At 47.4% G+C, this 13,170-nt stretch overlaps 1 protein-coding gene across 2 annotated transcripts in view; it reads right to left on the bottom strand.

Annotated features, from left to right (window-relative positions):
• Window positions 1-6,125: 6,125 nt before the first annotated feature.
• Sting (transmembrane protein sting) overlaps window positions 6,126-13,170 on the bottom strand; it is a 31,244-nt gene continuing 24,199 nt past the window's right edge. For both annotated transcript variants that reach the window (XM_089563095.1, XM_089563096.1), the window contains exons 6-8: window positions 9,827-10,062; window positions 7,553-7,730; window positions 6,126-6,244 (exon numbers count right to left, since the gene is read on the bottom strand). In XM_089563095.1, the coding sequence (XP_089419221.1) occupies window positions 6,165-6,244; window positions 7,553-7,730; window positions 9,827-10,062 (494 nt within the window). In that variant the 3' untranslated portion in view covers window positions 6,126-6,164. The remainder of the gene's footprint in view (window positions 6,245-7,552; window positions 7,731-9,826; window positions 10,063-13,170) is intronic.

The raw sequence follows: 13,170 nt of genomic DNA, 5'->3' as shown, positions 1-13,170 counted from the left end.
CAGAATTCGCGCGGGAAAGAGTATCAAGGGATGAAACCGAGATACAAGAGAGCGCTGCTCAAGAAGCTCAAAATAAAGGAGCGAGGCAGGGGTGAATCCTGCCCCGAGCACAGAGAGAGCAAGAGGCGCAAAGTCACATGCTCTCATGCGGGCTCTCTCTTTCAGCTGCAGTCACGGGAGCAACCGCGCTCCCACAGAAAGCGGCACGCGCGCGCAAGGAAAACACGAGAACGGCTCAAAGAGCGAGAGATAGTACGAGGCCGCAGTGACAGGGGCAAGAAAATTGCCAAGAAGAAACCGTCGAAGCGCTCGGCCAAGCACAGTTATCGCGATAGAAAGCCGCGATTCGAGATGACGCCACTTAGTAGGCGCAAAATCAAAAGGCTAGGTAGAGGCGAACTTCACATTCATTGGAGAGGCAAAAAGTTGCGCGAGAAATGGACGACTCGTGGGAGGTCTGACTTGCCCCCACGAAGAGAGAGAAAGAAAGAACGGTCCCATCGGAAGCGTTGCGCACTCGCTATGGGACGTCGCGACTGGCGCGCGAAGCGCAAAGAAAGGGACAAGTTGCCAGTCTATGACAGCGAATCGCTCTCGTACTGTAGCTCCCGTAGAAACTGGAAAGACAAGTACAGAGAGAAAGAAAAGCGCGTCTACTGCGAAAGAGGCAGAAACGTTAGCTACCACGGTAGTAGAGAGAGAGAGAGAGAAAAGCGCAGCACAGCGAAAGAGGCAGAGTCACTAGTTTCCGCTGTAGCGGGTGTCGTTTACCGTCCGTTAAAAGCGAGGAAAACGCGAACGTAGACGCACGAAGCCGTGTGTTCTAAGCAAGGCTGGCTTCGCCTCCTCGTGACCTACATTTTGTCTCTTCGCGAACAGCTGTTTTAAGTTCGCTCGTAGATCGGGGAAAAAATTATGTCCTCATTTGTGGCCTCAGCTGAGTGTTCTTCTGGCCGAGTGATCTCAAGAGAGCGAATTTATTTTGCATTCATTCTATTCCGTGTTACGTGTTTGACACTTTGTTTGAGTTAATTAATTTGGAGTTCTCGTATCCCACATGTGTCTCTTGTTGGAGAGGGAACAAAAAGGGGACAGAGCTATTGCTAGCGGAGTTTTGTGACCTTTAAGTCTGGTGTATTGACGGGTGACAGAGGGCACTTGCTCGTGTTGGGTGTTGCCTGTTGTCGGTCGGTTCTTCGCAACATGCAGAACGATCAACGATCGATGCTGAGAAGCAAGCTCTTCCGAAGGACCGAGCGAAGCTGATCCAGTCACCTGGGCGACTAAGCTGCGGAGCAGTGATCCTGTCCTGACGAGAGGGACCCGTTCTCGGGAAGGAGCCTGGAGCTACCTGCGGCTGAACACCGGACGAGAACTTGGAGGAGCCTGGCGTACGAGCGCGCCCCGCATCCGAGCCACGCGGAAGTAGCTCGTCTTCGTGGCGCATTGTCTGGCGGCGGTGGTGCTGTAGTGCCGGAGCTCCTATTTCGCTGGCTGGCCCCCCTGGAAACAAGCGCTGCGCGTTCGCCGACGCTCAAAGCAGGCCCAGACTTTCTCGGACAAGTCGCGACATGCAGCGTGACTCACCCCGACGCCGCGGCGCCGACACGGACCCTTCCTCCTGTCCTCCTCTCCGTCGGTGCGAACTCCTTCGCCGCTCGCCGGCTCTCGACCATTGGTCTAATTTGAACGGTGGCCAGTGATTGGAGGATTTGAACGGCTGGCTGCCGTAACCGTTTCCAGCGGCTTTAAAAGCGGAGCCGCGCTGAACCCGAGAGCAGACGGGCAGCAGAAGAGCCATCACGCCGGAGCTACGCTCGCCGCCGGGGCCGCCCTTCGTCTTTGTGCTGCCCGTGGTGCTCTTGGCCCTTGTATCATGTAAAAGCCCTTGTACATACTGTACATAAAGTTCATTTGACTCACCGTCGCCTCGACCGTTTCCTGGCTCGGACTCTCAGTCCCAACAGTGGTGACAACGGTGGGATGCACCAAGTCCTAATAATATCCAATTACAGCTTACCGTCCCTTTAAAATTTCAAGGTACTACATCCAGGCAAATTCGTGATTACAATTGGGAACCGTGGCCTACACTGATGCCATGGTAGGCACACTAGGGGACTCTGTCTCAGTAGCTGCCGTTGAAGACACAGGCAGAACGCTAGGCGTTTAAAGACACCTAGACTTAACACCGATCGTGGCAGAGGAGGTAGCAATAGCGATCGCTCTAACTCAGCCAGGTACCAAATATGTAGTAAGCGACTGCAAAGCCGCAGTTAGAAATTGGACGCATACACGAGATGGCGGTTAAATATCTAAGAGGCTTCATCACTGCCGACAATATTAGAATCATCTGGACCCCAGCCCACTCGGGCCTGGTGGGAAACCAGGCCGCCCACAGGCTCGCTAGCTCCTCTTTATCTCAGGGAGCCGTGGACACCTCACACGAATTCAGCACTAAAGAGGAAACCAACACTTTTAATAACATCACAGACAATCAGAAAAAGAGCAGAAGGGTCTGTCCTCCTCCGAATAGAACCCTTAGCTCGGCTGAGGCCTATGACTGGAGAAGACTCCAGGCTAGAAACTTCGCATCCCCGCTCTGGAGGAGCTGGACAGGAGGTGACACGAGGGAGGATGCGGAAGCCTGCGCGTTCTGCGGGCATACCGTTACACTCGAACACATATAATATGGAGATGCCCTAGTGCCCCAGGGCATGGCAGAGTTAATAATGCAGAAGAATGGGAGACCATACTCAGAAGCACTGACCTTAGCATACAACGCTAAGCTACTCATCTGGCAGCAAAAGCTGCGCAACTATATCGTTGCTAGTCTTCCAGCTGCAATGCTGCCCCTCCCCGGAAGCCTGCGTGTGGACACGGAGGGGCATGGGTCGTCTTCTAGTGGAAATAAAGTTTCTTCACTCACTAATCGCTGCTGCTTCGTTTTCATTCACTACTTCCTTCACGCCAGCGCTTTCCAAAAGCCGCAGTGACAATTAAGGAAAGAAGAAGAGGCTAAAATATCGCAGTCATTGCATGCCTCATACGCTTGACCTTGACTTACCTTAGCACCCACGTACAGTCACGATAAAAAAAAAAAAAAGCTTAGCACTAGTGGCGTGTCACCGAAGCGGCAGATAACAGCGCTCGGCACTGTGGTTATGAACATGCCAATAACTAAAGTGCCGGGTGAGTTCGCAAAGCATGGCCCTGTGCCAGTCACGTGGTGGGATTTTCATCGGTCCAGTAGTGTCATAGCGCAAATCGTTTTTGGTTTCCGCCTGCATACACTAAATACGGTAATAACGATCGTACGGCAAATGCGGCCTATGTAAGTGCGGCGAAGGTAGCAACGGCAACGCGTTAGCGCATCGCTATAGCCATACGGTTGTACTAAAGTTCTATTGTTCGTAACCTGTATTGAAATACTATGAAACAAAAAAATTCAACTATATGGTATTTAGATCCATTGTAGAAAAAACCAGCGCTTACGAACAAGGACAGAGGACAAGGGAAACAGACTGACGGCGCTGATCAGCGCCGTCAGTCTGTTTCCCTTGTCCTCTGTCCGTGTTCGTAAGCGCTGGTTTTTTCTACAATGGATCACCACCAAATCGCCCAATCCTCAGTTCTTCTGGTATTTAGCGCATGTAAGTGAATTCCACGCTGCGATTTATGGTTACTAATGTCTTGCGCATCATTACAAAAAAAATAAATTATGAGACGATCACGAGATGTGACAACTGCATGAAAGCAGTTGGATTTGCCGAGATGGTTTTGCTCTAATGAATGCATTCTATGCGGAGATTTCACACATGCGACAAACTCTTTCTAGAGGGTGAAAATGAGCAGAGGCAAGTCAAGGGTGGCGGTGAGTGGGTGGGCAGTTAGTGCGGTGGGAAAGTTCCGGAGGGGAAGCGCATGTGCCAAGAAATTCTGTGGGAGAACGTTGCATACTGTTACGTGGTGGCCAGCCGAAAATTAAGATGAAACAATAATAATAATAATGATTTATTTTGTCCAACTGATAACAAAGCGTACATTCCCGTACCACGAGGCGGGGTTCTCGCCTCGAGGAGCACCGTCCTCTGCTCATACAGTGTTGCCGTGCGCGTCCTGCACACTACGCTGCCTCCTCTTCAAGGAAGGGACTCGGTGCAGATGATTTTCTCGCAGTGTAACAGTACTTCAAACTTGCGTGGTGGAAGGCGTCTGAGACGGCAACGAGACAAGCTCAAGATAATGGTGCGCAAAGCGATCAATTACGCAAACCCACGGAGAATAGCACCCTGCCATTGGAAATGGCTGAATATAATTCAGGCTGCAATATAATCAAACCAACTTTCAATCCTGAAAGTCGGAATTAGCGTCGTTCAGCTGTATAAATAAAACGGAAGCAGACCTGACATGACTGCTTTGCTACAAAGAACGCCAGGTTCGTGAAATTGAGCTATCAGCTGTGACGTGTACAAAACCTCACTGGCGGTTACGCACTGACCCTGTGGACGCATGACGGTACTGCGCGAAAGGCTGATAAATTTCTACCAGGACAGATATTTAGCGCTATTTAAGCCCCTCAGAGATGTTTTCTTTGCACGCACGCTCGCCATGTTTGTTTCTGGCAACGCTGTCAAGGCCCCTGTGCAAACTGCGCGCGCACTGCGTAAGCGGCAAAGGGCAGGAAAGTGAAATGGTGCGGGGTTGGGTTCCATCAATCTCTTCACATCACGTGTCAAATGAAGAAAACAGCGATGCCTCTACACATTAGGTGGTGGAATCTACCATCTTGCTTTCACCACAGCTCTTGGTTGCTGTAATATAGTACTACTTTCGCATAGCACTGGTTCAATCTTATCAAAAACCATCCATTTGTGACAGCATGTAGCAGGTTTAATGCACTGGCACAGGTTGACGCGACTGGCATAGCATCCCCACCACTGAGTTTCAGTTCGGTTTCTAGTTCCATTTATTCAATGGCGGGAAAGCTTGGCCCTGGTGAAACATTTTTTTTACAGTGCCCTAAGAAAAAACCTACCAACTGTGACGCTGGCATTCCGTTTAAGCGGCGATTCTGTTCATTGAGTGTCTATCACATTTAACCCTTTCAGGCGCTTTGTACACAATTGTGTATACAGCAAACTCACAGCTTTTTCTGAGAAATTGGATCACTTAACAGTGATTTCATTATTTCAGTCAAATTGAGCACCCTTCTTGTTGCAAATAAGATGCTTTTTTTGTGCCATGTAGCGAACACTGTAAGTAATATTTCACATAACAATGAGCAAGGTAGCACTCTGTCCACCGCTTTTGTGCAGACATATTTTGCCACGAGTGAAAACATCCACTGTTTTTGCTCAGTTTCGAGCGTAATGTGAATCATCAAAACACAAAGTGATTACACGACCCTAGGGTGTTTACCTGACACACGAGAACATTTCGATAGTACTATTTCTAACAAATCTGACACTGAGTACGCAATTCTCCACATTGTTGTAAAGAAAACTTACCTGCTGGTCTTTCACGTTCGAAAACTACCAAAGTCCCTTTCTGGAGGCCTGAATATACTTAGGTAAAAAAATAATTCATTTCAGTCAAAACAAAAAATGGCGCCGGAAAGGGTTAAAAAAGTGACAAAAATAAATGTTCACTGCTTTAATTTGATGTCATTAGTATACCTGTGGCTAGCAGATACTGAACATCGTAAAATTTAACTTGCATACGGCTGGCACATCCTTATTTAGGTGTCTTTTTGAGCAACTGTAAAATTGTATGTCCAAAAGGTACACACTTACAGGATGGTTCTTGCAGAAAGCACAACATACCATGTGAATGAAATTGGACCTGAGAGACAACTTTTGGACTTGTCTGAAGAAATAAACATGCACTCACGGATGTGCACTAATATCTAAAACAGATTTGGATCTGGAAATCTATCACGTAAATATTTTCAGACTTAATGTAGGCAGACTTTTTTTTTAACGCAGCATATTCTCATCTCTTTACGTGCGTGCTGAATGTCCAGTGGTCTCTCAGAGTTTCTGAGGCAATGTGATAGAACACTTGCACAGCAGAAATAAAGTTTTAAAACAAGAACATGATGTTAACAATCAAGTAAAATCTTGACATTCTTTGGTTAAAAGCTTTATAATAAAAACAATGCTGTGTCACACTACTCCCAGTTCCTTCCTTATGACATTCCTCAGGACAGATGAGACAGGTACTGGAGTGCCATCTTCTCTCACATCTGAAAAAAAGAAAAAGAAAAAAGATGAGAAAAAAATTACGCACAACGTAAAGGGTTCAACTTAAGGACAACACAGCGAGCTATGGAAAGAAAAATAACAGGTGCAACGCTAAGAGATCGGAAGCGGGCGGAGTGGGTGAGAGAACAAAAGCGGTTTAGAGACATCCTAGTCGAAATCAAGAGGAAGAAATGGCTTGGGCCGGGCATGTAATGCGAAGGCAAGATAACCGCTGGTCCTCGAGGGTTACGGAGTGGATTCCTAGAGAAAGCAAACGTAGCAGGGGACGGCAGAAAGTTAGGTGGGCGGATGAGATTAAGAAGTTTGCGGGGATACAGTGCGGCAACTGACAAAGGACAGGGTTAATTGGAGAGACATGGGAGAGGCCTTTGCCCTGCAGTGGGCGCAGTCAGGCTGATGATGATGGTGATTTGCTTCTACTCGTCTGTGCCTCAGTAAAGGGGGATTGTTATCAAGGAAATCGAGGCACGCTGGCTCTGGCACCTTAGTCTTGCACTTTCGCGCAAAAAAATCCAGTTGCACTCGCTTTCTGCACTATATGCATGCATCAGGTAAGACTTCGCTCTGTCTCAGCCTTGGCAGTGTCATCTCCCTTAGACCAGCGCAGCAGCATCCCTCACCACTCAAAAAGAATTCAGGGGGCACATTGGCTCTCTAAATTGCGGCAAGGTGAAAGCCTTTCCTGGCGCACTGTTTGGCATTGACTACACACTTTGACTGCCGACTTTAACTGCTTCTTTAGCATGACTCTGTCCCTGCTTCGGTGAGTTCGGTTGTATCCATGGCTCTGTTCGCAGTAATGAGGTATGTAATGTGGTCACCCACGGACGCCTTACGCCCCCTGTTGAAGCGAACGACAACTATTTTTTATTAGTTGTCGTCTGCTCCAAAAGGGGGCGTCAGGCATCCGGGGGTGTCCTCATTAGCCGTCATAACCATTTCGACCAACCGTAAAGCGTGACACCTCTGCTGACAACCTTCTGTTGACAACGTTCTGTCAACAACGATGAGGCATTAAAGGCTTTTGCCTTAAACTATTCCTCACCTACACAAGGTAGGTAAACAGTATTTTGCCTAAGTGACCACAAGCACCTGAACTAGTGTTTCAAACAGTGTGCTTCAAAAGCATCACAAAGTCGCAGCTCTAGGTGGTCAACATGAATTCAGAGTGCTCCACGGTGGCACTGCTTTGACACAGTCTCCGCACTGGGCAACAAACGGTTTCAGTGACAAGCAGCTGCTTTTTGAACACCACCACCAGGTCGCGTAGACAGTAATGGCTGCCCTACCGTTGTACTGCACCAGCAGGAAGCGAGACCGGCACGCGGTGCTTGCCTCGACCAGCTCCCGTATCTTGTCGCAGAAGTTGTTCATCTGCTCCCGCTGCTGCTGGGCCGTCAGCTCTCCGCACTCCCGCATGTCGTTGAGCGTCAGCAGGGGCGTGGCCCCCTCAGCCACGCAGTAGTACTGCACAGGTGGAGGAAGATTACGTCACTTCCTAATGCGAAATTCAAGCGCAGCTCATCAGCTGTTGCTGCTTTTCGATAGATTGAGGCGGAGAATTCGAGCAAGACATGTTTGTACAATTACAGACGACTTGTTATTTTTCACACATGTTCCTTCTTCAAGAAACACTCCGCTGACAGTCCTTGACTGTCATCAAGGAAGCTTTGTGGACGGAGAAATAGATGGATATATGCTTGACTTGCTGCACCAATGCCTGGTTCTCAGAGATGAGGTCTGCGCAAGTATTTCGCGAGGTTGTCACAGCTGTGGGAGCCGTTATGAGCGAGAGGAACGGGATGTTATCCCGCATCAGTGGTAAGAAATTCCTGTTTGTCTTTCTATGTAGTACATTAAAGTACCCACCCACACTACCACCCTGGCAGGTGGCAGTTAATGGTTGATCGCGAGAGTTCGCTCACCTTTGTAACAAGTTACAAGTGTGGCCAGCAGTCATTTCACTTCCTCAGTACTTTTCTACCAGCCAGTATAAGATAATGGCATTAACCCACTAGGCAGCTTAGATCACTGAAGCTTAAGTCGACGACTAATTTATGTCCACAGGTCATAACCAACTTTTCTGGGATTCCTTAGCTAACACTGTATAATCGGCAGCATCTTACTGTTAATATCTTGGGGCTGGACTTTTCAGTTTAAACTGAGGAAAAAGAAACAAAAGTACACTAGATTCAATTACTGAATTTCGGTTTTTACCGGAAAAAAGTCAAGTGTCCTTGACATACATGCTGCACCTAGCTGGATATCAAGTAGGAATTACACTGTCAAAGGAAAAAATCGACAATGTCTGGAAGACAGCGGCATGTTGTACTCGATTAAGTAGCGTAGTTCTGAGGTATTATTTGTTAGCTTGCACACCTCTGCAGACTGGGAGGCTCAAGCTCGTCGACATGTTGAAGCAGGCTAACTGCACTGCTTGGGTACTTATGCTGCCACTTCTAAGCTGCAAATAGCCCCATTAAGCTTCGTTTGTATGAAACGCTAATAAGGCCGAAACTATAGTATGCATGCTCTGTTTGCGATTCTAAAAAAAGATACTAACTATAGCGATAACCTTCAGAACCATGCCTCCAGCTCCATTTTCTTCAGATAACTCTCGAACAGCAGGCGTAGGCCTTCCCCTCCTTTCTCAGTGGCATAAAGGTTTTCGCTTATGCCTTTTTTGCAGAATATATGTATTACACTCACCGTACTCAAATATTCGTTATTCCCACCTCTATTGCATGTATTGTCACATACTGATCATAAATTCAAGGCGCTGCACTGCCAGTGGTCAATGTTTACATTTCTCTCAGAAGAATATTACAGATGAATCTGGACAATGTGGATCTCTTGGGCCCACAAAGATCCCCCTAAAGATAGTCAAATCACCCGAAATTCGTCTCATGCACAATAACCAAAATCCGTATGCAAAAGCATCAGAAATGCATTTGTTCAGACTTGTTTACAGTTGATGGGACTTATTTACGGCCATGCACCTTTGCTTACTGCTCATGATTCATACCACGCAACTGGAGATCGTGGCTTTGGCGATCTCCAGGTTGTGTGTGGCTGTTCACCGCTCGTGATGAGCGGGCAGCGCTTAGTGCTCAAGAGTGCCATCATAGCTCGCATGTTCGGTTGGGTTTGGTTTATGGGGTTTAACGTCCCAAAGCGACTCAGGTTATGAGGGATGCCATAGTGGAGGGCTCCGGAAATTTCGACCACCTGGGGTTCTTTAACATGCACTGACATCGCACAGTACATGGGCCTCTAGGATTTCGCCTCCATCGAAATTCGACCGCTGCGGCCGGGATCGAACCTGCGTCTTTTGGGTTAGTAGCCAAGCACCATAACCACTGAGCCACCATGGTGACTCTTGCATGTTCGTATCACTTGTAGTGGCGTCACACAAAATTCTCCACATTGCACAAAATGCATTCCGGCCAGGGGATTTCACCAATACGGATCAACCGCGATCGTATCATCGAGACTCTACTGCAGTTGTGTTCAAAGCCTGACAGACAGGCCCCAGAGGAAGAAGCTCGATGGGTAGCACGTACGGGGCTGTCGTCCCCGTTCCTGATCTTGTAGACGGTGTTGGTGAAGATGCGCTCCTTGTTGCCCGCCCGGGATATGACCAGGTTGTCCATGCGGTTGGCCACCTCGATGTCCTCGTCTCCGCCCACCCCCAGCTCGGGCTCAATGTAGCACGAGGTGGGCATCAGGATGATCAGCTTCTTGACGGCCAGGACCACGTCGTTGTCCTGCTCGTACTGGGCCATCCGCTCACGCAGGGCTGCACGAGAAATGGCCGCACGCGCGTTTGAAGAACCGTATACGTCCGCATCCTCTGCTGCTGCTTGGCAGGGCATCTTGAAGAACTTAAGGGGGGACACTACCCTAAAGAGTGAACTTTGAACCGCTTGCTCGATTTCACTGAAACTTGCGAATACCACTGCTGGGACCACCTCTGCCAAATTTTATTATTCAGCTGGGGGCTTGTCTTGAACACTGCTGTGCTTAGAATAAAATGGGATGATTTGCAATCATGTGAGTCTATTTTTCTCATCTCTTGTTTTTTCAGTCAACTGTCAGCTTAGAAGAACTATCATTCCAATGTTACTTGATAATATTGGTATTGTAGCAGGTTTTCTGGAGTGAAATTTTATGAGGAACACAACTGTGTGCTTTCACACTAAAAAATGACTAAAAAAATTGATGCAAAATGAAAATCCAATGTCATTCTTTGAATGGTATCATTCTTTCAAAATATAGGAGAACCAAGCAAAATAATTCCACAGTTGTGTGCTCTGGACATTCCCAATGCCCCACAGCACAAAAAATTGAAAAATTACACTTATTTTTCAAACAATAGATTTCCTAAGCAAGCATAGTCATCCTTGGCACAAAGGTTGCATAACGTGCCTCATACTTATTATAGAACAATTAAATTTGGCAGAGGTGGTCCCAGCAGTAATACGAACTAGCCCCACAAGTTTCAATGAAATTGAGCAAGTGGTTCAAAGTTCACTGTTCAGGGTAGTGTTCCCCCTTAATCACAACCGAGGCACAAGCATCCGCACAAAACAATACCGGCGTCAGATTCCCTCGCATTCACCGCTGCCACATACTGGGACAGTGCATGATTAACCTTTCACCCAAAGACAAAAAAAAAAAGAAACAAAGGCTGAGTTCTGCGAGCATCAATTTTTTTCGCTTTACATATTTTTACAAATAATCCCAAATCAACTGCAAGTCAACTTGCACAGTTTTGAGTACGAACACTGACAGTTTGAAAACAAAAGTCAAGAGCTTTTTCACCAAATTATAATAGGAAATGCTATTTGCAGTTCACCTTAAATCATCTTAGCCACTTACACGCTACTTGTCAACGATTTCCTGCCGAAACTAGCCTTTCATCGTGAAAGCGATGAAGCCCCATCTAAAAAACATCCAGTCATGTCACAGACAATGTATATATTACACCCATGTGTCTGCACTGCAATGTTTACAAGCTTTCATGTTTTTCTGAGCCTCTAATTGGAATGCTTTGCCCAAGACTCAAGTTTCTCACAAAACTGCGCATAACAGGAATGCCAGTTTATAAAATTTGTCCGACTGCGCAGGGCAACACAGGAAATAATAAAAAAAAAATAAAACAGGTTATTTTCTAACATTCATGACTAACCTTCAAGGCTGCCAAAAGGTTCCATTTCTTGATAAAAATGAATTTGGGCACAAGTGTTCAGGCACATTCCCAATGTAAAATGACAAACATGAGTGATACACTGCCATTAGTTTTTTACATGCAACTGCACACGCTGGGAGCTGACATAAAATTTTCAGCAAAACTTTGTTGATCCATGGTTTGAGGTGGCATTACTTTTCACAGCAGCAATTCAGTACGAGCACTGACACGGCCCATTGCTAAAAAGACATTGAAAACTTGTTTTTTCTTTTCAAGAAAAAAAAGGGACATTTTGAACATGACTGACAAAAATATCCATTACCTATAAAAAAACACACGCCCCAAAGACCTTCAAGAGTAATGGCATCTTGTTTGAAGGTGCACACTGCACAGCTATATGTACTGTCAGCAGCAAAAGTTTGCGGGATCTCCAGCGCGTGGCGGAGCGACGCAAAACTGCATTGCTGCGCCATCTGCCGCAACCGCGCCTGATGACGAGGCTCGCGGCACTTCCGCGCCAGTCATTCTTTGCGCATGCCTGTCCTATCTTTGCTATCAGGCATGTCTCATCGCTGGCTTCCCCCGGGGTGCGCTTTTGACGCTCGTCACAGCCGCTGGAGCGTTGTGGAACCGCCGCCGCGCGTCTGCTTCGCCTGCTGCGATGGTGGACGGAGCGCCTGAGCATCTTTTGCACGGCGCGCTATATTCTCTGAATAAATGACTTGAGCGTTAAATGTAATTCGAGTCCTTTCGACTCAGTTAAGATGTGTGTTCAGCCATTTACAACGAGTACACCTTTCCGTTAACACAGGAAAAACCTAACACGAATTGAGATGTTATTTCCTACGAACGTATACGAGAGGCGTGTCGTCCCCCCCCCCCCCCCCCCCCTCGGCCCCAAATAACCACCGAAATCGAGCTTCTACCTCCCGCTCGCTTGCCAGTGTTGTTCATGGACACGTGCCACACAATGGTACCACCTAACTTGCTTGACCCAAAAATCACCCCGATTCCTTCCCGAAAAACAATTGCTGGCTGCTTGCCTGGCGTGACATTTCCGAGTTTTGCTTCAATTATGAGCATGAACGTGGAGGTAGTCTGCAGTTTTCTGAGTCATATCTTTTATTTACAGTCGTTTCATGTCATCGCATGGCCCATGGGTTCTCGCCTCCGCTCCCGCAAAAAGAATACTGCCACTGTAATTTATCATGTCACCATGCTTAACTGTAGAATGTATACTCCTCCAAACCTACATGGTGGCGTTCGATGAGAAATGGTATAAATTACGTGTCCAGGCTTGATTTCGAACAAGAGGCTACACCAAGGGTTATGAAAATATGAAAAAGAAGCACGCAATCGATGGTGGTGAAAAAGAGATATATTTAAATTGAGGTGCTTTCCTGAAAAACAAAAACGAACAAAAGATCATAAAGAGAGCTTTAGGGCAGGTACCATTTAGTGGCCGGTATAGTGGCCTTCTGACGCTATCACTTCAGCGATTCTCCGCGGCATGGACGCGTACAGAGCCCTCACAGTTTCAGTTTCTGTGCTCAGTGCGCTCCAGCCCTCTTCAATTGCTCTCCAAAGAGCATCGGCGTTGGGGATGTGGCGCCTTTGGGCAGCGAGGCGCCTTTTCATTAGTCCCCACAAATTCTCGATAGGATTCAGGTCCGCGCCGCTCGGAGGCCACGGCAGTCGCAGCACACCACAAGAGTC

Source organism: Amblyomma mixtum, chromosome 10 (assembly GCF_055824585.1).
Source record: "Amblyomma mixtum isolate Tamu chromosome 10, ASM5582458v1, whole genome shotgun sequence".
NCBI lineage: Eukaryota > Metazoa > Arthropoda > Arachnida > Ixodida > Ixodidae > Amblyomma > Amblyomma mixtum.
Note: the sequence above shows the minus strand (reverse complement) of the source record. Positions and strands in the feature narration are given on the sequence as shown.